General features: G+C 37.5%; 1 protein-coding gene across 4 annotated transcripts in view; it reads left to right on the forward strand.

Moving 5' to 3' along the window:
• Positions 1-25309, forward strand: part of PGGT1B (protein geranylgeranyltransferase type I subunit beta) — a 51588-nt gene extending 26279 nt beyond the window's left edge. For all 4 annotated transcript variants that reach the window (XM_026015364.2, XM_072728785.1, XM_072728784.1 and 1 more), the window contains 5 exons: positions 494-626; positions 6042-6087; positions 14030-14214; positions 18221-18329; positions 23886-25309. In XM_026015364.2, coding sequence (XP_025871149.1) covers positions 494-626; positions 6042-6087; positions 14030-14214; positions 18221-18329; positions 23886-24067 — 655 coding nt within the window. In that variant the 3' untranslated portion in view covers positions 24068-25309. The remainder of the gene's footprint in view (positions 1-493; positions 627-6041; positions 6088-14029; positions 14215-18220; positions 18330-23885) is intronic.
• The last annotated feature ends 2124 nt before the right edge of the window (positions 25310-27433 follow it).

A 27433-nucleotide genomic window follows, 5' to 3' on the forward strand; every position in this document is an offset into this window, starting at 1 on the left:
CTAATGAAATAGGTAAAAATTAAATTGTAACACAATATGATCTATTAGTTAGTGGTTATATACATATACATTTAGAAGAAATTACACATATGAAAACATGGGTTCGGAAATTTCTTACTACCCAGTGGGTCCTAGGTATATTTCCCCCCATCAGTTCTCAAGCTGGTGTGCTATGACTGTCCATGATAGGGACCAAATAAACTTATTCTGTGTGGTGCCATCTGGGAAGGAGTAACTGGTAGTGTGTAAAGCTACCCAGATATCCAGAACTTTGAAATAGAGTGGTGACCTAGGGATGATTTTGTGTTATTCAAGTTAATAGTCCTGTTCTTTACTAATAAAAGTAGTATATGGCTTTTAAACCCATATTTAATAAGTTTTTCTGTGAGTTAAGACATGAAGTAGATTGTCTTGCTTCCCCCATCACCCACAAAAAAATAAAAACTAGATTCTAGTGTGGTGTTACCGTAAATAATACTGTTATTACTTTCAGCTTCTGTGCAGTCCCTGAAGGCAGTGAAAATGACATGCGATTTGTATACTGTGCCTCCTGTATTTGCTATATGCTCAACAACTGGTCTGGCATGGATATGAAAAAAGCCATCAATTATATTAGAAGAAGTATGGTGAGTTATGTTGGTAAATTGACTGTTTTAGGTTATTATTGTTACTATATGGAGATTGCAGTACAATGCATGTCTCAGTCGCTCTTCCACCAGAATCTGGAAATAAGGGCAGTAAGATTGCTTTTTGGATACGTTGTGTAATCAGAATATAGAAATAATTGTAAAGGACAGATTGATTCATTGGCCATTAAAATTTAAATGTAATTTGTGCCTAAGGAAACAAATGTCTTTATTAGAAAGAGATTGGTCAAAAAAGAAGTAAAACCTCAAAGGCACCTGTTTGATAGCCTTTGCTACCAGGGGTCAGTGAAGAGCCCTGGCTAAGTGTAATGGAAAATTATGGTTTCTTTGATGAAACTATTTCTGTATTTGGTGTGAGGTGGGAGTTCCATAAGTCATTGGATTAGCAAGAACCAAATATAACAAGATTGAGCTAACAAAAGATTTTCAGGTCTTTTTGTTAATACTTTTGCATGTGCTTTTTTTTTTTTTTTTTTTAAATCTAAGGTTTATTTTAAGGCTTATATCAAATAGAAGTGTTACTTTTTTCATGATACAATTTCATCTTTTCATTGGCAATAATGAGAGCTTAGTCTCAGCCAGAGTGATCCTTGTTCAAATGTTGCTTCCCAGGTTTATTACTTCCCAAATATGAGGTTTTGTTTTATAGAAGTTATGTAGATTAGACTGTTTTAGGTTGTTAATTCAACTTTTACTAGTCAGTATTTCAAAATGAAAAATAAGTTCCTAGTGTAATGAAATTTTTTTAACCGAACGTTTGAGTACGGATCAGATTTGGTAGATTCTGCGATAGCAGAAAGAACAGGCCCTTAAAGGAGCTTTAGAGGGAATGGAGATTTATATGAAATAGAAGGATGGGTAATGTGTGTTTTGGCGTTACTGCCACAGAAGTAACACCATGTTCTCCGTGTGTTGTATTTGGAAATACAGCGTATTGATTTGCCCTGCTAGCAGTGTTGGTAACTTTTGATCACCAGTTAAGGTGGTGTATGCCATATTCTTCTCTGTAAAGTTAGCATTATTCTGCTTGTAATTATTCAGCATCTTCTGGCAAGGTTTTGGAGACTGTTAAATAACTTGTCCCTCATTAAACTATTGTCTACCAGTGTCAGTATTCCATTGATGATTTTCCAGTTCTATCATTTCCTCTGTAATTTTCAGTTGAAATTCTGCTTTTAGAAAAAACTTTCACTTTACATCTCTCTATCATCTATTCATCCATCCATCCATCCATCCATCCATCCATCAATCTATATCAGTTTGAACTCTAGACTCTTGTTTTATCTGGTGTGGGCTATTGCCTGTTACTGTCCTTACTTATTTTGATGGTCACATTGTCCCACATTTAGCCAGTGCAAGCCCCTTCACACAGATGCTTGTGTCTTTTTGTCTCACTCCCTTCATTCTTTGAGCAGCTCTTTGCATTCTGGTACAAGATATTCCAGGTTCATCTTCTACTTTCCTGGAATCAGTCATTTCAGCAAGGAGCTCTAGTTCTTACTGGAGAATGGTGTGTAGAAATGAGGATTTGGGCATAGTAGCAGTGCTCCCTGGTGTTGGGATATCACTGCCTCTAACCCTTCTCTCAGCAGGCCGAGCTAGGAAATCATGTATGTGTGTGTATCTATGCACAGACTGCCCCCCTCCCCTTTTACACACATTGCCCATTCTATTTCTTTACCCATATGTGTATTAAAAAACATGAGTCCTGTTGATACCTCAAATTTCAGTTCACCACAGGTTTTTTTGATCTTCCTCTTTTCTTTTTGTAACCCCCTTCTTGGACAGTGACGAGCCTGGTTCCCATCATCTAGGATACATTGACTCTTTTTGTTTTGAACCTGAGGATATATAGTCAAAATACCATATTTAAGAAATACTTGATGGGCACCTGACTGGCTCACTTTATAGAGGACGCACCTCTTGACCTCAGGGTTTTGAGTTCAAGCCCCACATTGGGTGTAGAGATTACTTAAAAATTAGACCTTAAAAAAAAAAAAAAAGAAATACTTGAGTTCCTTCCTTTATTCCCTCTCACCTTCGCTATGTTTATGTTATCTGTGTAAAATACAGCTAAGTTTGTTTGGGCTCCATTTTAGTGTTTTTCCCCAATTTTGTTGATTTTTTAAAATGTATTTAATATGTGAAATATTGACTTGGTTCTGAAAGACAGAACTGTACACAAAGGGGTATTCCAAGATGTGTTACTTGTCAGCTCCTGTTCCTTCTGTCTCACCTCTTTCCTGGCTCCCATATTTGCCGCCTTGTTCCCATTCACTCTATAGGGAACCAGTCTCATTAGTATTGAGTTTGTCCTTCCTGTATTTCTTCTTGATGAGCAGATAAGCACATTTTTGTTTCTCCTTCCTTCTTACAAGGTAGCACACTCAAGGTACCTAGTTTCATAGTCCTCTATTGTGTGCATGTACTTAGTTTTTTGAACTATTCTATGCACTTATTTTCCAAATCCAGAGTGTTGAAATTAATAACCATATGCATACGCATTTATGTATTGTTGGAGATAGATCTTCAGAGTTAATTCTTAGTAGTGCACTTGCATGATCAAAAGGGAAATGCATATGTAATTTTATTAGACGTTGCCCATTTTCTCTTCCAGAGGGGTGAACCAGTTTATATTCCTGCCAGTGTAGGTGAGTGCCTGTTTCCACACCACCTCGCCAATGGAATGTGTTATCATTCTCTTTACTTTTTATCAGTCTTGTGGGTAAAGAATGTTTTCTCAGTGTATTTTTGGTTTGTTTTGAGTGAGCATGATCATGTTCTTCACTCCAGATGATACTGAACCAGACCACAGGCACATGTAGCCTGCGGCCCATAGTTTGCTAATGCCAAGTTCCAGTTCATTATTATCCTTTAGGCACTTCAGTTTTGTGTATGTATCTTCATTCTTCCTTGCTTGTCCTTGATCAGTCACTGTTCTCTCTGACCCTTTTTACTGTTGTATCTCAGTTTTCATCTTTTGGCTGTTTTCTGCCTTTTCATCCATGTCACTTCCTGTCTTTTCTTTTGAGAATGTTATTCCTTGGTCTTATTATTCCTTATTTTCTTCCATTTCTTTGCTGAAGTTATTGAACTCTGTTTATTTCCTCCTACTGTTTGTCCTTTCTGTTTTTAACTTTTAGTTTCCTTTGCATACTCCCAGGTGCTTACTTGATGATATGCAGTTGAGTTTGGGGTACTGTATGACAGTTTCCTGCTTTATGGCCACTTTGAGGAGGCGGGAGCAGATTTTCATATGCTGAGATGTTTTCATTGCATTTGCTATGTTTTCATTTCAGAGTTACTTTATATAGATGTGTCTCTTTGTTTAGTCACTTTGTGAGTTTTTTTTCTCACAAACATTTCTATTTAAGAGTGTACTCTTTTTAGTCAACAAAGTCTGATTTCTTTAATGAGCATTTGTAGGGTTTGATTTTGTTTCTTTTTTTCATGTTGAGGAAAGTGTTGTGTGTTTGATGATTTTCTGGCAGGACAGAGGTTCTCTTGTTTCTCAGGTCTCTGAATGTTGCTCCTTTGAGTGTCTTTTATTACCTGATCTTCAGAGGGCCTGTCTCTGCTTCCTTGTTAACTTGACTCATCAGTCATGCCCTCTGAGCACTGCACACTCTGAAGTCCCTTCCCTGCAGGCAAGTGCTCTGTTCTCCAAGAGCTCATGCAGTTCAGGCAGCGCTCACTTTGCACAGTGGGGCCCGACCGTGGCAGTGAGCATGCCGGCTGCCAAGAGGCCCAGTGATATGAATCATCTGGGGGAGATCACCACTGCTCTGTGACCTATGCCACTTTTTGCCATAACATCAAACTGGAAGTCATAAGTGTACAGAGAATTTTGAAGTGGTAAAGCCAGTACTTAGTACATTGTAATATTAAAACATTAGAAATAGTGAGTTAAAGTAATTTCTTTGTGGAAAAAATATATAAAGAGTAGTTTGAACAGTGCTTGCCTTATTTTCATTTTGTAACTTAGGACAGGGTTTGAGCATCTTTTCTGCCTTGGTAGATGATCAGACTCCTTAAATTTGTAGCAGCTTCCCAACACTTTATCCTTTGTGTTTTCATTGTTGTGAAAACATCTCCAAGAATTCCTTTCCTGTCAGTGTTTTGGCAGTATCCCTTTTGTAGACCGTCTTCATCCCTCCCATCACAGCCAGGTCTTCACTCGCAGTACTCTGCCTTCACGTAGTTCTCCTGATAGCACGTCAGGTCTCCGACAGCAGCACCAGCACAGGAGCCCAGGATCAGCTGTGTTTTCTTTACTCTGTGTTTGATCTCACTTTGACTTCTAGTGGTGCTGCTTCTCGTTTCTTGATTGCACTTTGGGTTTTGGTGGTCTGTCTGCTCTTTTGGTTCTGCCTTTTCAGAGAATGTCATGTGGGTTTGTTACTAAAACAAAGGAAGAGACAACACAACCATATGTTTTGCTGTCTGTGCATGAGCTGAATAATATGTGCAGTGACCAGTTACTAACAGATTCTGAAAAAGATGATAGGACTGGTTACTGATTATGATGCACATCTGTATGTAGTGATTTGTAAACTGAGGTGCTAGCAGCAAGTTTGTACTCTGTGCAGTTGCTCACAATTAACTTACCATGGTTTCTGGATTGGAACCGTATTGTGTTGCTTAACTAAGGTATGGCACCTGGAATTTGTGCGTATCAGGACTGTACAAAACAAGGACTGCCTGTATTGCACCCTTAGAGTGGACCTTCTCCTTCCCGCACTAATTTTAGATCCGTCTCAGGCCTACTGTTGGCTCCCATCCTCTCCCTCCCTGATGATTTTCCACAGACTTCCCTTGCTCTCTGCAAAAGGGTGTCAGGAGTGTGAGAGGTAACATGCTGGGATTTGATGTTCCTTTTTCTATAGACAGGTAATTTAAAGCTTGTGCGCTTCCAGCTTCCCTGAGATTTCGGTTTTATATAGTTGTATTGTTCTTCTGTTTTGATTTTGTAGAATACGTAGGGAGATCCAAATTTAGGCAGGCATTGTTATCCTCAGCTACCCACGAGCCTCAAAATAGACCTATTTCATGTTCATAATATTTTATTAGTACAGACTCTTTACGTTTTCCTTAAACTTTATGCTCTTGCAAGTAGGAAAATAATAGGATTGGGGCTTTTTATTGGGTAGAAATTGAATATAATAGGTGCCATCTTTGAACAATCTGTCTCAGAATATGCCTACTGTATGCATTTGACTTGGTAAATAAACCAAGACCAGGTACTTGAAGATGCCTAAAACTACTCTTTTGTGGGAAAGGATTTTTAGAAGATATGAGAGAGAAACCAAAAATGGATCAAGAGACCAAAAATGATCATAATGAGGACTTATTTATCATTTCCCTATTAAACTGAACAATGTTTTTCTTTTTCAGTCCTATGACAATGGGCTGGCACAGGGAGCTGGACTTGAATCTCATGGTAAGACATCTTAAAGTAAATGAACGTTTAGTTTCTTTTGTTCTTTTAAATAACATGATGATGTCTTTGACACGAAGGACCCCAGAAGTTTGCCTCAACCCAGGGTTGTTGTCTTTCCTACATCTCCCTTTTAACACTTTTTGCCACTTTGAACATCTTCAAGGTCAGTCATCGGTCAGAAAATATTAGACCAGGATATTCACACTCCTATAATATTTTCTAGTTACCTATTTGAGTGTCAGCGCATGAAAATATCCCAGGGTGATTTCTTAAGATAGTGCTGGAAAACAGCAGGTTCTCTTTTTTGGCGTAATACTGGAAGACTAGCTGCACTATATAAAATCAATGAATTTGTGAAGAAATGAAAATGTTTTTTGTACCTTTCTTAATAATCCTTAATCATTACCATAAGACATTTTGCTGCATTGCATATGTTTTAGTACATACATTAATACAGTTTCTCCTTTTACTCTTTGCCCCACTTTGGGCAGAACCAGATTGGTGGGTTGATATACTTAATTTGTTGGCACATCAGTAGCCTGAAGTTTTTCAAATTGAGTATTTCTGTGTAGGAGTTAATAAGCTGCCATGCTCCTTTATTATTGTTTTAATATTTTATTTTTAAGTAATCTCTACAACCAGTATAGGCTCAAACTCACAACACTGAGATCAAGAGTTGCATGCTCTACTGACTGAGCCAGCCAGGCTCTCCAGCCATGTTCCTTTTTTAAAAAGAAAGAGCGTAGATCAAGGAGGCTCTGAGTGAACTCCTTAAGTTTCTTCTGTCATGGCAATCTCTTTGTACTTGCCTGTTTATCCCTCCCTCTGGCAGCATGATAGAGTGCAAGAACAGATCTCAGCCCTGACACCTGCTTGGGACTTGGCCCCTCACTTCGTCCCTCTGAGGATTTCCCCATGGACAGACTAGAAGTAATTGGATCTTCCTTTAATTTTAAAATTGTTGCTAGGATTGTAAGAGATGAGGAGGAAAGTGATTTGTAAACTATAAAACACATATAAAAAGATTTTTTTAAAAAAGGTATTTTTGACATATACTCCTTGACCCCATATCCTTGTAATTCCCCTGAGGCCTTGTCCTATCTGGTCACTTCTCCCTCTCACACATCTTCACTCCCTCCTTCAATGCAGATATTTATGGAGTATATATCCCTAAGGGCTATGTAGAAGACTGTCTTGGTTTTTCTTTTGAAGCCATACTGTAGTTAGGACACCTTAATTCTTGTGTGTACCTCTATTTGTGTGAGATTGGGCTTGGGGCAAGCTGCAATAGCAGTTCTGTCATTCATCATCACCACTTGGTAAGGAGGGATATGTACTCATAGGTGCACATAGAGGAAATCTGGTGTCTAAGAATTCAGAGAGTTCGTGCTCAGTATTGTAGCGGGTGTTAATGGGCACTGTGGCTGAAGAGACACATTACCAGTACAGGAGACCTGTGGAACTGATGTTCTTGTTCCCAAGAAAAAAGGATTGCATTTGCTGGGACTTAAAACAGAGGGCTGCTCAAACATGATTCTCTCTGACAGATCCAATCGGGGGAAAAAAATCTTGCTGAGTCACACTTGTAGTGATTTTAAGTCTGTATGACTTGAGAAGGATTATACCCATCAAGATCATCAGTCATGGACTGTGATTCATGAAGAAAGCTTTTATCTCTCTTCTTTTCCTCTCTAAATTTGATGGGTTTGAGACCTAAAGCTCCAGAGGAGGGCATCCTACTCAGAGTACCGCAATACATACATTAATACACAGGGCTGGTGTCCTGTGAATGGGTTCCAGGTATGTTAAGATACAGCGCACCCTCCACCTTTGGGGCAGCGAAGTAGAGCTGTGTGTCTGGAGACCCTGGCGAGGTGGCCTCTGACCAGGATCCCCTCTCAGGGTACACCGTGTGCGCACACACATCTGGCATCATGTTCTCTGTAAGGTTAGTTAGGCTGAGGAGACTGCTCTGTAGGCCACTGGTATGGCCGTCCTACCCCACCTCCTCTCCTGTGACCAACACCTCTTCCTCAGAAGTCACCCTGCAGTTTGTCTGCCCCTTCCAGTCTTTTGTCTTCCCCCCTCTTCTTTCTATTGTTAATCTTTTCACAATAGCAGTCCAAATCTACTATTCACCCTTCTAAACAAGTGGCTTGTTCTTCAACTTTCTATGTAAGCCTTCAGCAGCTTAGGAAGTTTCTATTATAAAGTCATGAGCGATCAAGATTTCAAACCCATTGTCGCCCTCTCACTCCTCACCTTGTGTTTACTGAAGCACCGGAAACTTTCAGCTTCTTCCCTGCTTTCTGGAAGCATCAGGTTCCTCTTGCCCCACTTCCTTACAAGTTGTTTCTGGCTCCTTCACCATATTGGTGTCTTCCCCTCACCCCCTTACTCAGACCCAGCTTTCTTCTTTCCTTCGAGTAGTTCTCTTTCTGAATCTCCAGGCTCTTGTACTTGCTGTTCTTGTGTATAAAACCCTCCACCCTCACCCCTAGCTTACACTTGGCTTTGTTTCTTATCCCTCAGGTCTTGGCTCAAATGATTATTTTCAATGATCATTTTTGAGGTTGCTGACCGCCCACACACACCCTGTCATCAAACCTCCCCCCCCCCCCCCCACACACACACAGTCTGTTTCCCATCTACCCTTTCTGCCCTCGTTTTGCTCTGTATTCTGTCATTTGTGTATTATCTGTCTGTCCCCACAGGAGAACAGAGATCTTTGCCTGTTCCAGTCAGTGTTGTATCTCCCATACCTGCAGCATGAGGCGTGCACTGGGGTGAACCGATGGACCGTCTTTTATTAGTCAGCCCTGTGCTGATGGCTCCCAGAACTCTGTGTCCTTCCCACCTGCCTGCCCAGCACGTCTCCCTCCATACCACTTCAGCGTCTCAGGCTGCACATTTTTTAAACCATTCTTTTCTTCTTTCCTTCTTCCCATGCCTGCATTTGCTCTTGAGGAATGTGGAACAGCTACTCCCAGGTCTACTGGTTTTTCAATCCGTAGAAGCCAGAAGTCCAGAATTCGGGGTGTTTGACCTCATGTTCTGTTTTGTTTTGTTTTTTTATTTGCGGTTATACCAGTGTTCTCCTGTAGGTCACCTGCTTATAATCCTTGATCTACAGGTGGAAAGGACTAGAATTTATGATGAGGCAGCTGCTCTGTGCCAGCTACCATTTAGTCTCATTTAATTCTCACACCAGCCCTCTGGGAATAGACATCTTTGTATTATTCACATTTGATCAGAGACCTAAAACCACCACATATAGTAAAGAATAGGGATTTATCATGGGAATAAGCTTGTCCACAACTGTGGAAGAATACAGAAAAGTAAGAGCTTGATGGGGAAGTTGGTGGATTGAGGAGAAGTCACTGGAGCCATCCTGCAGCCCTTGCACAGGTGGACAGTAAAACCTTGCAGGAGAATCTGGAAAGCCAGGCACATCCAGCTGCCAGAGCAGGACTGTGGTAGAGAAGTCTGGTGGGGGCTCTTGCTCCGGCATCTGACTGTGGGTCTTGGGTCACCAGGGCAAGAAGTAGGACAGACGTGGCATTCCACATATGTGGGAGAATAAGTACAAGTTGGAATCTGCCGGCACCTCTGCCCTGTCTCTTAGCTCCTAGAACCACAGGCAAGATAAGGACTGCTGTTCCTCTTCCTCCTTACAGATCACACCCAGATTTCTTGGACTGTAGCCCATCCAGGGAAACGCTTCTGGTTTAGCTAAGTTGACATGGTACCAAACCACCACAATAACCATTGTCATTTTACTCAGAGTTGTGACTTACATACTAGGCTCACATATGACTGGGTATATGTCATAGCCTGCTTAAAATCCTGTCGATGCTCAGCAGTGCTTTTCTGCCCGTGTTTGTGTCCCTCATTTTAGTTATTGTCCACTTCCAGCCTTGCTTTGTAGACATGTGTGTGAGTGACCCCTTCCGTGTTGCATTCCAGGCTGCAGAGAACATGTGTTTCCCAAATTTTCTCACATGCCTTTTCACCTCTGGACATGGCTAACATTCTTCCCTTGCCTGAAATGCTTCCGCTTCCATCTGCTTCTCCTCTTTTTCTTTTTCCAAACCTTGAGAGTTTTCCCATCTTCCTGTGACTGGTTCCATTCTCCATAAAACTCTTCATTGTCTCTTGTGCTGCAGCTTTGAGCAGTTCCTCCTTTGGAGTAATACCTGGCTCATGCCATCTTCATGGCACTTACCTGTTTGCCTGAGCTTCTTTGCTATGTTGTGAGCTGGTATGTCTGATTCGTATCTAACTCCACTTGTCTTCATACATTGCGGTTGTCCAGTAAGTATTTGCTTATCCTCTACCCCACTCGGCATCCTGAAGCTCAGGAGGCTGAGTGTGGGTTGTGTCCTTCTGCTACAGTTCATCGGCTCTTCTCGCACAACTGTTTAGCTGAGAGCCCATTTGTCCTGTATACAAAACAGACACATGATACCCTTCTATGCTGAGATCATCAAACGGGAGGATTCCTTTTTGTCCTAGTGAGTCTCTTAAGCCCTGGCACAGTTGTAGGGTAAAGCATTCCTGTGTTTGAAAGAATTGGATTTATCTGCTTTCCTAGGATTAAAGCTCTTTTTTCTCTCAGGATTCAGGATATAACAATAATACTTAAGATAAACTAATTTGATTGCATGATTCTTCAAAAATATCTCTACTCCTTAATCCAGAAGAGAGGGACGCCTGGGTGGCTCCGCAGTTGAGCATCTGCCTTCGGCTCAGGGCGTGATCCTGGAGTCCCAGGATCCAGTTCCACATCAGGCTCCCTGCATGTAGCCTGCTTCTCCCTCTGCCTGTGTCTCTGCCTCTCTCTCTCTGTCTCTCATGAATAAATAAATAAAATCTTAAAAAAAAAAAAAAATCCAGAAGAGAAATATTCAGCTCTTTGGCCTAATTTCATGTAAGCATTCAGTTTCTTGAATTTTCCTCACTTCACCTTTTCCATGGGGTATTTGAATATAAAATGGTATAGTTACTTTTATTTATATACCTAGTTTTTGCTTTCTATTTTAGCTGTATGGTTGTTAGCCATCTTAAATTACGTATTTCAGAGCACACAGACTCCTTCAGATATTTTGATACATGCAAATAAATACAAGAGAATGTTTAAAAGTGAGCTTTAACCTTATGGGAGCAATAAGCCTAATACCTGTTACACACTTAAAATGTCAGTAAGTCTTTGTATCCAGGACTAGAATCAGGAACACCTTCTTCACCCCACCCCCAGGAGCACTGAGATCCATTGTTAGAGAGAGCCTGCCTCTCTGGTCCTTTCCATCTGTGCGTCTTGTGACTATGGTGTTCTGCCCACATGAATCATCTGTGTGATTGAAGCATCTCACTTAAGTTGACAAACTCAGCAATGTCCATCTTTCTCGTATTTGCATGTACCTTAATATCACATGTTGTAATAGCCTTCAGGAAAGATATCTTTGTTACCCAAGATGTAATGAACACAACTGAACCTTTCTTGATGAATTCAGATAATTATAAGAAGCAGTTTTATATTGTACTTTAATGTAATGATGTAATATTCTTTTTTTTTTTTAAGATTTTATTTATTTGAGAGAAGGGGTACATAAGATGGGGGATGGGGAGGAGCAGGAGGAGAAGCAGACTCCATGCTGAGTGTGGAGTCTGACCTGGGGCTCCATCTCCCAACCCTGAGATCATGACTTGACCCAAAATCACGAGTTGGACACTTAACTGATTCAGCCACCCAGGCATGCCTGTAATGATGTAATATTCTTGAAATGTTTTGAAACTTATAGGAGTCATTGATGTAACCTTGTTTAGGCCTCTGGAGGCTAAATAGAATATGAGTTCCTGTGCCTACTTTTTTTAATGGTATTTCTTAGTTATTAAAATGTTACCTGTCTTGTTTTGCAGTGTTTGTATCTGCATCTAATACTGTTCTAACTAAATACTGTTAGCCTAGGTTTTTAGAACTAGTTTTTAAGAATTTTGTGTAAAATAAGACACTCTCAGGTAAATGTTGGTAAATGAATTTTAGATTAAAGCCTAGACTGTGCGGTAAGTGTTTTGGCTACTTAGAGCTCAGACTTACTTCAGAAGTTATCATTGTGCAAAGCTGGTGATTTGGGCAGAGTGGAGAGTATTTTTACTTTAAATTGTGCCAGTTTGCTTTAAAGCATTCTAACAAGTAATTTGGAGAGTAACAATTAAATAGCTCTTTTTATCTTTTGGTAGTTTTTTTTTTTTTTTTTTAATGTTTTATTTATTTAAGTAATCTCCACACCCAACATTGGGCTCAAACTCACGAACATGAGATCAGGAGTTCCATTCTCTTCCGACTGAGCCAGCCAGGCACTCCTATTTTTTAGTAGTTAATAAGTACATGTTATCTGTTGAAGACTTTATGTTTAATGATGTAATAATACCTGAAGTGATGGCCAGGTTGTCATGAAAGAGAAATTGAAATCAGTGGGTCACTGAAGAGGAAATAAGATTGGTAGTTGCTTAATAGGAAATTATTCTAAACAGTTATTGTAAATTTATTTTTCTGTTTTAATTCACTCATGACTGACATAGATCTCCCAAGTCACTGGGAAAAATTCTGAAGATTAAATAGTTCTTACTGATAGTGGCCTTTTTAACGTGATGACTACCTTGAGTTTTCTAGAGGGAATGTTCACTTTTCCTTTGCCAGAGACTGCATCCAGGACATACAACAGAAAAGAGAAGTTGTAGAATGAAGCATATTACAAACAATCCATTTCTGCAGCTGAAATTAATCAGTAGGTGAGGTCACAATAAATTGGAAGTGTAAATGTTTTCATATTGTTTGGACTTGACAGTAAACATTGCCAGTGGAAAGTGTCGTTTCTTTTCCTTTGTGGAAAAATAGTGGACTTTTCAATTCCTGAGGAAAGGAATTGCCTTTGAATGCCATGGTCACCTGTTGCTGCTGTAACATTTTGCCACGGGCTTAGAGGTATAAAACAACACAAGTTTATTCTCTTATAATTCTGGAAGACAGAAGTCTGTACTGCACTTTACAGGGCTGGTTCCTACTCTAGGCTCCCAGGGAGAATCTGTTCCCTTGCCTCTGCCAGCTTCTGGATGTGTTGCCAAGCCACTCCAGTCTGCTTCCATAGTCACGTCGCCTCCTCTTTCTGTAATCCCCCTCTGTCCCCTTCATGAGGACACTTGTGGTTGCATTTAGGGCCCACCCAGATAATCCAGAAAAATCTCTCTGTCTCAGAACCTGTAATCACATTCACCAAGTCTCTTTTGCCGTGGGAGGTAACATTGATGTGTTCCAGGGATTAGGACCTGGACATCTTAATCTTTGGAGGGCATCATTCAGTCTCCCGCAGTGAATGAATACTCATCTCCTTCCTGACAGGCTCTTCTCTCTGCCCCCAGTACACTCTCCCTCATCCCTTGCTCTGACTTTCCATCCTTACATTTTGTAAGCTGAGTAGGTATCATATGTACATATCCGCTTCTAGCTTGTCTGTGTTCTATGTGAAAATTTGTGCTCTGGGGCAGATAGAACCACAGTTGACGAGCACTGTGCATGTGGTCTTGAAGGGAATGGAATCAGACTTGGGCAACAGAGTCCTGGACAGGAAGAAGTCATCCTTGGTTCAAGTGTCAGCTCCTCCAGTAAACCATGTAATTTTGAACATGTTCCTTAGCCTCTAGAGTCATCTTTTCATAAGTAAAATATTTTTTACGGCTTTAAATTATCTTGTTTCATCAAATTAATATTGAAGACTTCAGTGTTTTGTGATTATTTTAAACGTATAATTAGTCATCTTCACAATTTATTTTACTGATTTCCAGAATTATATAACCATTGTTTTTTTTTTTCTCCAGCCATTTTATACTATTTTCCTAGGCATCTGATTTGAAGTTTGAAGTATTGTGTGGTTTTGATTAATAGGAGGATCGACTTTCTGTGGCATCGCATCACTGTGTCTGATGGATAAACTAGAAGAAGTTTTTTCAGAAAAAGAATTGAACCGGATAAAGAGGTGGTGTATAATGAGGCAACAAAATGGTTATCATGGAAGACCTAATAAGCCTGTAGATACCTGTTACTCTTTTTGGGTAGGAGCAACTCTAAAGGTAAGAGAAAAAGTAAAATTGAGAAACCTAAACTCTATGTTGATACAAACTGTGCTTCAAAAGGTTTGATCTTTGTAATGTTCATTAAATACTGTTAAATTTAGACTGCTAAGATTTTCTGATGCCCCGGCAAAGCTAATTCAGTAATCTGTTGTGCTACTTGAAAATTTTCATTCTTATAAAACTTAAGTGGCTGAGAACTTAGATAAGAAAGGATAGCATACAAAGTATAAGGTTGTAAAAATCTTGTTACTAAAATGGCTGGTAGTTTATCTATAGTAAGGATCTGTCTGAACATGATACCAGCAAAAGCTTTATGGGAAGTTACTAATCTTATAAGACAAACTATGGGTTTTTCCTTTGAAAAAGATTCATGGTTTTTAATTTTTCATTGATTTGCCTAACCCTTCTATATAATTTACTGATTGATGTTTGCACATTTTTTCCCATCTCTTACCTTTTGACATACCTAATTTCATGAGGTTACTAGCCACTAAATTCCTACAAGTTTGCTCTATCTTAAAATTGCCTTTTCACTTTCAAAATGTATCACCTAATTGTGATATTTGGCAATCTGACAAAAGTCTGTGTTCATCTTTTATATAATATCCTAATTTTTTCTCTTAAATTCTGAAAACAGAATGATTTAAAATGAAGACAGTATATCTCCCTCTCTCTCCTCACTTCCAGTACCATTCTTCAAGTGTACCACTTCAATTTTTTTTTAATTATGGGAAATTTCAAACATATTCTAAAGTAGAATAGTATAACAAACCCCTGTATGTCCACAGCTAGACTCATCAGCTTTCATCCCAAAGCCAGCCAGTGTTATCCATATTCCAACTCCCTTCCGTCCCCCTCACTGTATTATTTTAGGGCAGATCCCAGATACCATTTTTTATATTACCTGGAAATTTTTCAGTATGATTCTTAACCAAAAAGAACTTTCTAAGAAACAGAACTGTAGTGTCATTACCACATCTGCAAAGCCAGCCATAATTCCTTGATAATATTTTGGCCAGAAATTATGTATATTTCTTTTTGCATCACATCAAGAGGCACATAATCTCTGGTTGTCTCCTTTTGATCAAAAGGCTCCAGAGTTGTCAAACCTGATTTATCCCGTATAAAGTTCCCCATCAGCTTTTTTTTTTTTATGGTGACAAAATATACATAATGTACTACATATCAGTTTAACTATTTCTGAGAGTATAATTGGGGTGGCATTAATTACATTTACAATGTTGTGTAACCCTCACCACTGTCTTTCCCCAAAACTTTGATTTTCCTCAGTTTGAACTCTGTCTTCATGACCATTCTCCACTCCCTCTAGTCCCTGGTAATCTCTATTCTGCTGTTTTTATGAATTTGCCTGTTCTTGGTGCATCATGTAAGTGGAACCACATGGTGTGTCCTTCTGCATCTGGCTTACTTATTAGCTTCTCATAACACTCTCAAGGTCCATCCATGTTACAACACATAGCAGAATTCCATCCCTTTTTATGGCTGAGTAATATGTTGTTACCAGATTTTATTTATCCACATATCTGTTGATGGACACTTTAGTTATTTCCATGTTTTAGCTGTTGTGAATAAGGCGACTCTGAACATTGGTGTACAAATAACTGGGTTTATGCTTTCATTTCTTTTGGATATTTACCTAGGAGTGTAATTGCTGGATCATATGGTAGTTCTACGTTTAACTTTTTGAGGTACTGCCATACAGTGCAGATGTGCACCATCTTACATCCCTACTAGCAGTGTATGAGGGTTCCAGTTTCTTTATACCCTCAGCAACATTTGATTTTCCTGTTTGGTTTTGGTTTTTATAATAGCCATCCCAGTGGGTGTGAAGTGCTATACTCGTGGTTTTGGTTTGCATCTCCCTAATGATTAGTGATATTGAGCATCTTTTCATATTCTTATTGGCCATTTGTCTATCTTTGGAAAAATGTCTATTCAGGCCTTTCACTCACTTTTTTTAAAGATTTTATTTATTTATTCATGAGAGACACAGAGTGAGGCAGAGACACAAGCAAAGGGAGAAGAAGCAGGCTCCCTGTGGGGAACCTGATGCGGGACTTGGTCCCAGACCCCGGGGTCACTACCTGAGCCAAAGGCAGACAGACACTCAACCACTGAGCTACCCGGATGCCCCACTTTCACCCACTTTTTAATCGGGTTTTTTTGTTGTAAGGTTGTAGGGAGTTCTTTTAGTGTTCTGAATATTAATCCCTTATCAATGTATATAATTTGCGAATTATGCTCTCCCACATGGAGCATGGGATGTCTTTCCATTTATTTAGATTTTTAATTTCTTTCAGCTCTATTTTATAGTTTTCAGCTTACAAATCTCTCCTATCCTTGATCAGATTTATTCCTAAATATTTAATTATTTTTATGCCATTATAAATGGAATTGTTTTCTTAATTTCTTTTTGGATAGTTTGTTGCTGTTGTATAAAAATCTCATCATACAGAATCATTTTAGTGGCCATTGAGGTTAACACATTTTAATCTGTTACATTATTCTTTTTGATGCCATTTTTAGCAAGTCAAAGCCCTTTGAGTAGGTTCTTGAGTCTTTTTGATGGACAACTTTCTGAAAGCAACAACTTTTAAACATTTTAAAATTTCTTAATTCTTATGGATATCACCATAAGTTTAACTGATTTTTTTGGTTTTTATAAATATTTATTTATTTTTAAGTAAGTTCTACACCCAACATAGGGCATGAGTGCATGATCAACAGCCAGGCGTCCCAGCTTAATGGATTTCTTGAGTTCTCTTTAGACGTTATTTTTGATTCCTAACTATGAAGAATGAAGATTTAGCCTCCCTTTTTTCAAGTAGATTGTTACTCATTCTGTATTTTTTGGTCCTGAACCTTTTCTCTTCCCCTTCCACTTTCTAATTCTGTCATATTTTCTTTACTTTTATAATACCAAGTTAAGTAACATTTCTATTTTATTTAGTAACAATATGCACATATTTTATACTTTCCCTGTGGGTTGATTCTAAAATTTAAAACCCAAGAATCAACACTTAGTACGATCATATAAATATTGTTTATTGCTAAACCAAGTACAGTGTTAAGATTATAGTTTCTTCTTAGTTAATAACCCATAGGCCACTGGCTGGAAAATATTTCTAGCTGATGGATTCTAAAGAGTCTCTTTCCTTTTATTGTATGGACTAAATTAAAATGAATAAGTTTGTTTCTTATTTGTATCATAATTCATTCAGGCTTTTTCTTTTTGAGAAATAACACTGCTTTAATCACTTATATCTTCTATGGCTCTTTCTGATTTATTAATATACCTTGTGTCTTACAGGAATTTTTTAAACTCTCTCGTCTACTGCTCCACACCCCTTTTCATAGTTTAATTTATCCTTTATTTTTGTCTATTTAATGGGATCTTGAGAGACAGAGTAAATATATGTTCTAAGTCTTAAAGCTACATAGTTTTTTACGCTAAAGTTATATTTATCTCACCTATTACCTTTCCTGGTTTTTAAAGAGCTACAATTTTTTACTGTTCTCAAGTAAAACTGTCTCTAGCATCTGGTTAATAATTTTTGTTTCTCTTTTTTGAAATATTTTTGGTTCAAGTTACTACCGGTTTATAACTAATATCTCAAAAGCCTGTCTTAAGAATTAAAATATATGTAGATAAATTCTCCTTTTCAAAATGACTGGTTAAGTAGAACAGATTGGTAGAGTTGTGTTTTGAACCTAGCCAAATGTGATGCAAAGAGATTTGTTTAGGCATGGCTTCAAAGAAGGAAATAGTGAGTAGATCAAGAAAAGGAGAGTAGTTGTGATCAGATGATAAAAATGACAATAATGTGGGTGACTGATTCTAAGTGCTCAGGTCCCCGAGAGGCTTGCTTTGAGAGCCTTAGCTAAAGAAAATCATATTTAATTGATGTATATCTGAAAATTGAGCCAAAGGTCAATATGAAAGCTTGATGTTAGTAAATTTATATATGTCCTGTCATTTCAGCTTCTGAAAATTTTTCAGTACACTAACTTTGAGAAAAATAGAAATTACATCTTATCAACTCAAGATCGCCTTGTAGGGGGATTTGCCAAGTGGCCAGATAGTCATCCAGGTAATTTATTTTTTATATGAATCTACAACAACTTTACTTTTTGTTTATTTCTTGAGTAGACCTTCAGTCATCTTTGTTAGAAAGGGCATAATATAGAAAATTTAGCTACTACAGTTTACCTTTTTAAAAACATATTATTTAAATTTAAATTGTTTAAGTTTAGGGGAATTTAGCATGTTGAGGGTTGTGACGGAAGGGTTGGATTATCAAGATGTATTGCTATAGTATGCCTTTTTTCCCAAATATTTCATTTACTAATGTTTTATTTCATTTGAGGTAATAAGGCAGATGGCCTGAATGGGCCCTGTCCAAATAAAGAATCATTTGGCCCATCCAGAATCTTAAGGATTATTAGCTGTCACTAGAACTAAGTAGAATAAATCACTAAGTCCATAAGGGAATCTGTTCTTACTCTGTTCAGAAGCCATTAAATCAAACATCTTTAATTCTGAAGATAGCTGTCCCTCACTGTACACACCCTTCTCTGAATTTCAGCAGATTCAAGTTATTTTTTTAGAAGAATACTTTGCTATCTGAACTCCGTATCATTCACTGTCTAAATCTCAAGAGCCAAATCGATTCAGACAGTGTTTTCCAAACTCAGGAATAGCAAAAAAGTAAAGAACAAAAGATTCTTGTATTTGAACTGTGCCTGTCCACTTAGAAATGGATTTTTTTCTATAAGTATTATGCTGTACTGTGAATGTATTTCTCTTTATAATTTTAAAATTTTTAAATTTATTTTTACAGTTTTCTTTGTAGCATTTTCTTTTTTTAGCTAACTTTATTGGAAGAATACATTGTATAATATATAGAACATAGTAAGTGTTAATTGACTGTTGATGTTACCAGTAGGCTTTCCTGTGAACAATAGGCTGTTAATTAACCTTTGGAGGAGTCAGAATTTCTTTGTGAATTTTCAAATGCACAGGAGGTCAATGATTATAACCACTGCATTGTTCAAGGGTCAATAATGACATTTCTCCAAAAAATGTGGATAATTCTGCCATTTCCCAAACCTAGACATACTTTATTCCAAGCTGTATACCCTGATATAAAACAGCCTGCTCAGTAACTACATCGATGCTGTCCACAGGCTCCTTAGACCTAGGCTGCCAGCTGAGCTAGTCTTCATTCTCCATCCTGACTCAGAACTTGAGTGGCAGAAGGACCAAGTTCAGGTCTACGATTCTGCAACTGTTGGACTATTAATCTTACTGCCTCTATAGTTTGGTCCCCCTCACATTGACACCATGTGTGTGTACGCATGCATGTACGCCTTCACCCACATGTGTGTACATGCTTGAATGAGAGGAGAGAGGCCAAAGCTTTCCTTAGACTCTCACAGGGATCTCTGATGCAAAAAAGGCTGAGAACTTCTCTAAACTCTTCTCGTAAATCTCTTATCATTGAGAGTCTCTAAGCACCCTGAGGTGGTTCTTCCCCATAGCACACAAGGCCCTCCTGAAATAAGGCTCCTCCACCTCTAGCATCTTTCTCCAAGCTACCTGTCCTTCTCCCTGATGTTTTCACCTGTAGCAAAAGGGCTTTATTTACAGCTTCCCAAAAAATCAATTTGAAAGTTCGTTATAAATAATTCAGAACATTTCTTCTCAGGAAGGGAGACAGAACATAAAGACTCCTAACTCTGGGAAACGAACTAGGGGTGGTGGAAGGGGAGGAGGGCGGGGGGTAGGGGGGAATGGGTGACAGGCACTGAGGGGGACACTTGACGGGATGAGCACTGGGTGTTTTTCTGTATGTTGGTAAATTGAACACCAATAAAAATTAATTTATTAAAAAAAAAATTCAGAACACTGACATTTTTGATAAGCAAGTTGACAAAATATTAGCTTTACTACATGAACGTAGATACAAGGAATGATTGTTTTTACAGCACTGAAATAGAATCATGGTTTTTACTATTAGTTTAGAACCTCATCACATCTATCATAGAACTGCTACAGTCATAATATATATATATTTGAATGAAAATAATAAATATGGGGCTCATGAAATCAGATTATTTTACCTGAAGTGAACAGAAATATTTCCTCACATCCATACTTACCTATATTTTCATGCAGGATATGCTTCTTTTTAGGAAAGGTACAGTGCTTTTAATTTCTACAGCAAAAGAATATTTTTTTCCATTTTTATTGAGAAATCATTGGCATACATCACTGTGTAGGCCACTGTGTAAGGCATACAGCATAATGGTTTGACTTACATCTGTTGTGAAATGACTACCACAATAGGCTCAGCTAGCACCCATCTTCTTATAGAAGATAAGAGATCTTCTGATCTCTTATTAGAGATTCAGAAGAAACAAAATAGTGAAGGGCAAACAATTTATTTTTGTGATGAGAGCTCGTAGGATGAACTATCCTAACATTCCTATATATCATAGTGCAGTGTGAGCTGTGGTCCTCATGTTCTGCATGACACCTCAGTTCTTATTTATTAGTGGAAGTTTGTACCATTTGACACCCTTCTTCCAATGCCTCCTCCCCCCAACCTCCACCTCTGGTAAGCATAGGTCCTATCCCTTTTCTTCTGTGAGTTTCGTTTTTTTGTTTTTGTTTTTTAGATTCCACATAAGTGGGATATTTGTCTTTCTCTGACTTCATTTCACTTAGCATCACACCTTTAAGGTCCATCCATGTTGTTGCAAATAATAGGATTTCTTCATTTTTATGGCTGAATCCTATTCCATTGTGTATGTATATACCACAAAGTCTTTTTTTTTTTTTTTTTTTTAAGATTGTATTTGTTAGAGAGAGGAGCACAAGCAGGAAGGAGAGGCAAAGGGAGAGGGAGAAGCAGGCTCACATTTGAGCTGGGAGCCCCACACAAGGCTCAACCTCAGGACTGCAGGATCATGATCCAAGCCAAAGGCAGACGCCTGACTGAGCCACCCAGGCACCTGTATACCACAATTCTTTATCCATTTATCTGTTGATGGATACTTAGGTTGTTTCTATGTCTTGGCTAATGTAAATAATTCTGCTCTGAACATGGGGGAGTAGATAACATGTTAGTGTTTTCGTTTCCTCTGAGGATATTACTGGATCATGTGGTAGTTCTATTTTTAATTTTTTGAGTCTTCTCTGTACTTTTTTCTATAGGGACTATACCAATTTACATTCCAACCAGCAGTACACAAGGGTTCACTTTATCCATAAACACATCAGTGTTTGTTATCTCCTGTCCCTTTGGTGATGACCATTCTAATAAGAGTGACATGGTATCTTACTGTGGTTTTAATTTGCATTTCCCTCATAGTTAATGATGATCCAGCATCTCCTCATGCATTGGTTGCCCTTTTGTGTATATTCTTTGGAGAAATAGCTATTTGGATCCTTTGCTCATTTTTTTTTCTGTTGAGCTATATGAGTTCTTTATGTTTTTTTTTATGTTCTAATTTCTAAAGCAAAATAATATTTTTAAATTTGGTATCTGTAACCATAGCTATAAATGTTAGAACAGTACCTCAAGAAAAGTGAGAATTGTCTTGATGCCATTGGTTTTCATCAGGGCTTGTACTATTTTACCAAATGGTAATAGAGAAATGACAGTATCTTAGCATGTATGGCATAAACATACTTGAAATACTTTTTGAGTATTTACAATAGATTTTGTTTTTAAGATTTATTTATTTATCTTAGTGAATGAGCATGAGTGGGGTAAGGGGCAGAGGGAGAGAATCTTCAAGCATACTCCCCACTGAGCACAGAGCCCACAAGGGGCTTAATCTTACAACCAGTAAAATCATGACCTGAGCTAGAACCAAGAGTTGGATGTTTAACCAACTGAGCCACCCAGACGCCCCACAATAGGTGTGTGTTTTTTTTTTAATTCTTGAAGCTTTTTTCTAGCAGTCAGTTGTTAATATTCGTGTAAATGCTTGAATATAGAACTTTTTACAGATATGGTAAAATGTCTTCTGAACTTATACACCACAGAGCATAGAAAGTCTGTGTCTAGTAAATTGAATATATGTGGAAAGACCTGTTTAACAGAGTCTAGGAAAATCATTTTTTTAAGAGTCTTTAAAATTAGCTTATTCTTGGTTCTAGTAAATTTAGTAACAGAATTGATGCAAAGCAATTTTATATACATTTATAGAAGAAAAACTTAAAAGAATGAACTTTCATTATGAGGAAACTAGATATTTTAGCATCTAATATGCTTGAATACACCTACGGATAAGGAAGATTAAAATAAAAAAAAACTGAGATTTGAAACAAATCTTGATTCATTGGCTTTTACAAAAATCTTCGCAAAAAAAATGTTTATTTTTACATTATGTAGAAAGTAGATGATCCTATTTTATGTTATTCTGGATCGATTTTATTTCTCTTTCAGTTGTATTTTTTCCTAGAAATGTTTCCTCATTTCTAGACAGTAAAACATAATGTCGTTTTGTGCCTTTTGTAATTTTAGAATAACTAGAAGGAAACTTTCATAGTATAGGGGAAATCAAATTTTTTTGTGGTCTGAAAATGAGAGAAAAGTGAGCTAAAAGAAACCTAAGCATTCTCTGAGAAGACATGAAAGGGGAGTGACATGGGCCTCACAAATAATCTTGAGTAGGCACAACTCTCTCATCACTCCTGTTTTGAAAAGTAAATGATACTCACGTAAGTAAAACTTTTTCTTTAATTCTTCTGACAAAGTTTGAGTTGGTAAGGTGTCTGAACTTCAGTAGCTCTTGCCTTAAATGATGGCCAGTACAAAAATAGGAAAAATGCTTGATGACTACAAAATCTGTTTTTTGTAGTATGCCCATAACTGCAGAGCTCTGAGCTCTTCAGAGTCTGTATAAGGCTGTCCAGGAGGAACAGCCATGTGATTTCTGTGGCTGCTTGAATGCAAGAGGGTCACTGCCCTTTGAAAGATGGGAAACAGTAGTGAAGCCAGTATAGAAGAAAGATTATGGTATTTATAACCACAGGGAATGTAAGTTTGTTTTTACTGTCAGGTCAGACATTTTTTGGATGACTGACATTCCCCTAAATAGGAAAACTAAATATGGTGCAGCATTCCACAACAGAGTATTCTGTTTAGACCTCTTTCACTGAACACAGTATGAAGATACTTTGGTTATGGAAATGTCAGAGGTAAAACTTAGAGGGGAAAGGTATTGCTACTTAGAGTCAAAGGTCTATTTTCATTTTTAAGGAAATTTTTTCCTTTTACTATACAGAGCTAAAAGCAAAGGGAAACTTATAAGCAAAAGGAAAACTTAGCGAGAAGTCTTATATTACTACTACTCTATTTTTTTAACCATAAAGGATGTTGAGAGTGTCACCTCTTTGAGAACTATTTTCCTTTGTTAATGATATTTTCTTTGACAAAATATCTGATTTTGATCATCTTTTTTTTTTAATTGGTGTTTTGAGAACTTGAGAGCACGTTTCAAAAACTAACATTTTTCTAAATTTAATTTTAATGTGATGGACTAATAGATATGTAGCTACAATACTTTGCAGCATGTACAAATAAGAATGCCTATTATGATTTAAAAAAAAAAACCAAATACCTCATTTTCAGATGCTTTGCATGCATACTTTGGGATCTGTGGCCTGTCACTAATGGAGGAAAGTGGAATTTGTAAAGTTCATCCTGCCCTGAATGTAAGCACACGGACTTCTGAACGCCTTCGAGATCTCCATCAGAGCTGGAAAATCAAGGACTCTAAACAGTGCCCAGAGAATGTGCACATCTCCACATGACTGACTTCATTTAGTTTGGGAGGGTGGGGGGATTTGTAGCATAACTGTAGCTCAAGGTTAAAAGCCATGTATAACCAAGTGTGCTCTCTTTTTTTTATTTTATTTTTTTTAAGAAGTAGAGTCTCACAATCAAATCTTGTGCCGATGTCACTTTGGTATATGGTCTTGAGCCAGTAACCTTTGTACTGGGTTTCAAGAAAATCTTTGTTGAAGTTTGAACCACAGTGGACTCTGTTGTGGTTCTTAAATGTTTATACTGTATTTCTAAGAAGTTCTTTGCGGCAAATTAACTATATGTATGTAGGTTATCTTTTTTAAAAAAAATCTTCAATACAAATTGTATCATACTGTAAAATGGACACAAATCTTCAAAATAAGTTTACAGTTCACATAGCATTGATAATCTTCAGGTGAACACTTAATGGTCATTTAAAAAGCTTGACAACTGATGGTAGAAAATTGCTTTAATGAATTAAGTATCTAGGATTCTTCTTTGAAAAGATGATTCTGTAATAAAGAATGACTTTTGTCTTAAGTGTGCCAGTTAAACTTATGTGGCCTCTATAAATGAAATTAACTTCATAGCAAGGATGAATAGATTTAACTAATACAGTAATTTTCTAAAGGGACATTGATTTAAGAAGACTATTATGTAATTGGGAAAATTACATAGGGAGGGAAAAATAATTTATGTGATTGTGAATGAGAAAGTTTTGTGCTGTGTGGGTCATTTAGATGTCACTGGGATGAATAACAGTTATGTTTGATTTTAATTTCATTAGTTGCTTTTTCTTTCTGGAGAGAAAATAGTTAGAAGGAAAGACATTTAGTGGTTTTGTTTATTTTTCTGAAATATGTGATATTGTAAATTGTACTTTTATAAGTTACTTTTAGCCATTTGGATTTTTTTTTTTTTTTAGTTTGTTGCCTTCAATATGTTAGTGGTTCTGATTTCAAAATGACAATTTTCTAATTTTTTCAAAATAAATAAGTAAAAATCTCAGTAAAAAAACAGAACCACTAAGTAAATTTAATGGTACAGCTCCATACATGGTCATTTATATTTTTATATTTTCAGGTAAGTGGAAGGGAAATGTTCTGTTCAGGCGTTAATGATTGGAGTGTCGCTTTTGTTTTTTTGTTTTCTTCATTCTGTGAACTAGCTAATTGTAAAGGAAATAGTGTAAAAACTCATCTTCATTAGTAACAATTTATCAATAAATCACATCCATCACTGTTGAATGATGTTCAAAGACTGAAATGGATAAGAAAATCTCTTCACTAAAGGAGCTGAGTTTAAGTTCAAGTTTTGGTGATAATTGATGTTGAATTATTCTACAACTATCAGTATAAAAACTAAATTATTAGTATTACTGTTTAGGGATTATTTAAATTTTAATTTCTTTCCTAAATTGGAGGGGAGAATGCCCTTAAATAATGGTCCTTCCAAAGGGAAATCTGGTATGTGCTTGGAGAAATGATTCATTTGTTGTTGGCATCCTTAGTTTTAAAACTCATCTTGCCAAAGTCAACTTTATTATTTTTTTAATTAGAAATAAAATCCCTTTTCTGATTGTGGGGAAAATATAAGCTTAACAGCAGATGTTATCTTTCAGCAAGTTATTTCAGTTGCTTCTATTTAAGTCCCGACAAATTAAGACATCCCTATCTCAAACTAAGTAACTTCCTAGACATGGGGAGTTAAAATAACATTTATGGAATGGCAGTAGAGCTATTATAAAAAACCCAGATTGTTTTTCTGAATTGCCACTAGCAGTTATAAAGTAATAATAGTAACTATTTGTAAATGGGAGAGAATTCTAAGTTTAAAAGTATTTCACAAAACTTAAATATTTCCTAACTGCTTGTATACTTTAATAGCAAAAGATTGTAAATTTCTAAATTTACAATAAGTATGATAGAATTTCTAAATGGTACACATGTGAGGGGCCTTTTTATGCAGTCTTGTGGCCCAGTGGGTGTTCACCGTCCATAGTGGCATGCTGACCAGAACACATCAGCCAGTGAACTGCAGAGAAAGGATTCCTATTTCTAAATAGTTATTTACAAAAACAATATTTATTAATAAACTGAATTATAAGTAATATTTCACATATTTATTCTTTAGCATTGGTTTATAATGAGCAAGGAAATAGAAGTCCAGAACCTCAAATAGCTCTGTGTTCTGCCCTCACCCTCTTTGTGGTTTTTTTCAGAAGTTAGTAGGAGAAGCTTTGTTTTGAGCATCTGCATGAAAACAAGATTGATTAATCAGGTCATACCACACAATGGTGTTTTTAGATTTGACCTGTAACGTGTATACATTTTTATCAGATCTTCAAATATTCTTTAATTTCAGTTCACAGTGGCCCGTAGTTTGGAAATGGTTGGACCTGATACTGTTTGAGAGTCAGCTTAGTAAGGAGGTGCTCTGGAGTCTTATGATTTGGGTTTAAGTCCCAGATGTGCAAATTTAGCAGCGTGATCTTGGAACCTAACTTTCCTATCCATAAAATTGGGGTGAGGAGGGGATGAACGCCTAAGGGTTATTCAAGGATTAAATGACATAATGCATATAAAGCACTTGGCATAGTTAGTACCTGAAATACAGTAACTTCCTCACTATAATTTGTCATAACCATCATAAAATGATCATTATTAAAATCTCTTTTTCTGTAATAGAGATTTCACAAGGGTTAAGCTTGGGGACCATGACCACAGGAGGGTCCCTTCTGAACCTTCCCCTAAGAATACAGAGTAACCAGGTTAACCCCAGACCCTTTTCTACAAAACTAGATGACAGTTGTCCCTGTGAACTTAAAAACACAAGGAAGGAAGGACAAATGGCTGGCCAGCATAGTTTCAGCATCTGTATTCTGACAGTCCCCTGCTTCTCAGCCAGGGTGGTGTCTCAGCAGTGTAATGAAGTCTGACAAATGTACTAAAGCAGTTTGGACCTGGTGCTGTGTAGGTCTCAGAACTAATGAGACAAAACCTAGCAGCACTGAGGAGAAACAGCTAGAATTAGGATTTCAGCTTGACGGGACAGGTACAATAGCACAAAGAGAAGAGAGAGTCCAAGTCAATGTTGGGAAGGAAGGTGGGTAGCAATGTCCTGTCAATTCTTTGTCAAAATGAAAACGGAGCTTTAAGGCAGTGGAACTAAGAAAAGGCATCCTAGAGCCGCTCCTCTCCTAAGAAGTACAGGAAAACTCTCAATCAGGAAACTCCACAAAACTGTGAGGATGACCATGAGATCTCATTCAAAAGTTAGAAGAAATAAGAGAATAAGCAAGCCGACATCCCCAAAGACAGTGAAAGCACACCAGAAAGACATGACCACAAGACTGATGAAAACTTCAAGTT

The sequence above is a fragment of the Vulpes vulpes genome, chromosome 12 (assembly GCF_048418805.1).
Source record: "Vulpes vulpes isolate BD-2025 chromosome 12, VulVul3, whole genome shotgun sequence".
Lineage (NCBI taxonomy): Eukaryota > Metazoa > Chordata > Mammalia > Carnivora > Canidae > Vulpes > Vulpes vulpes.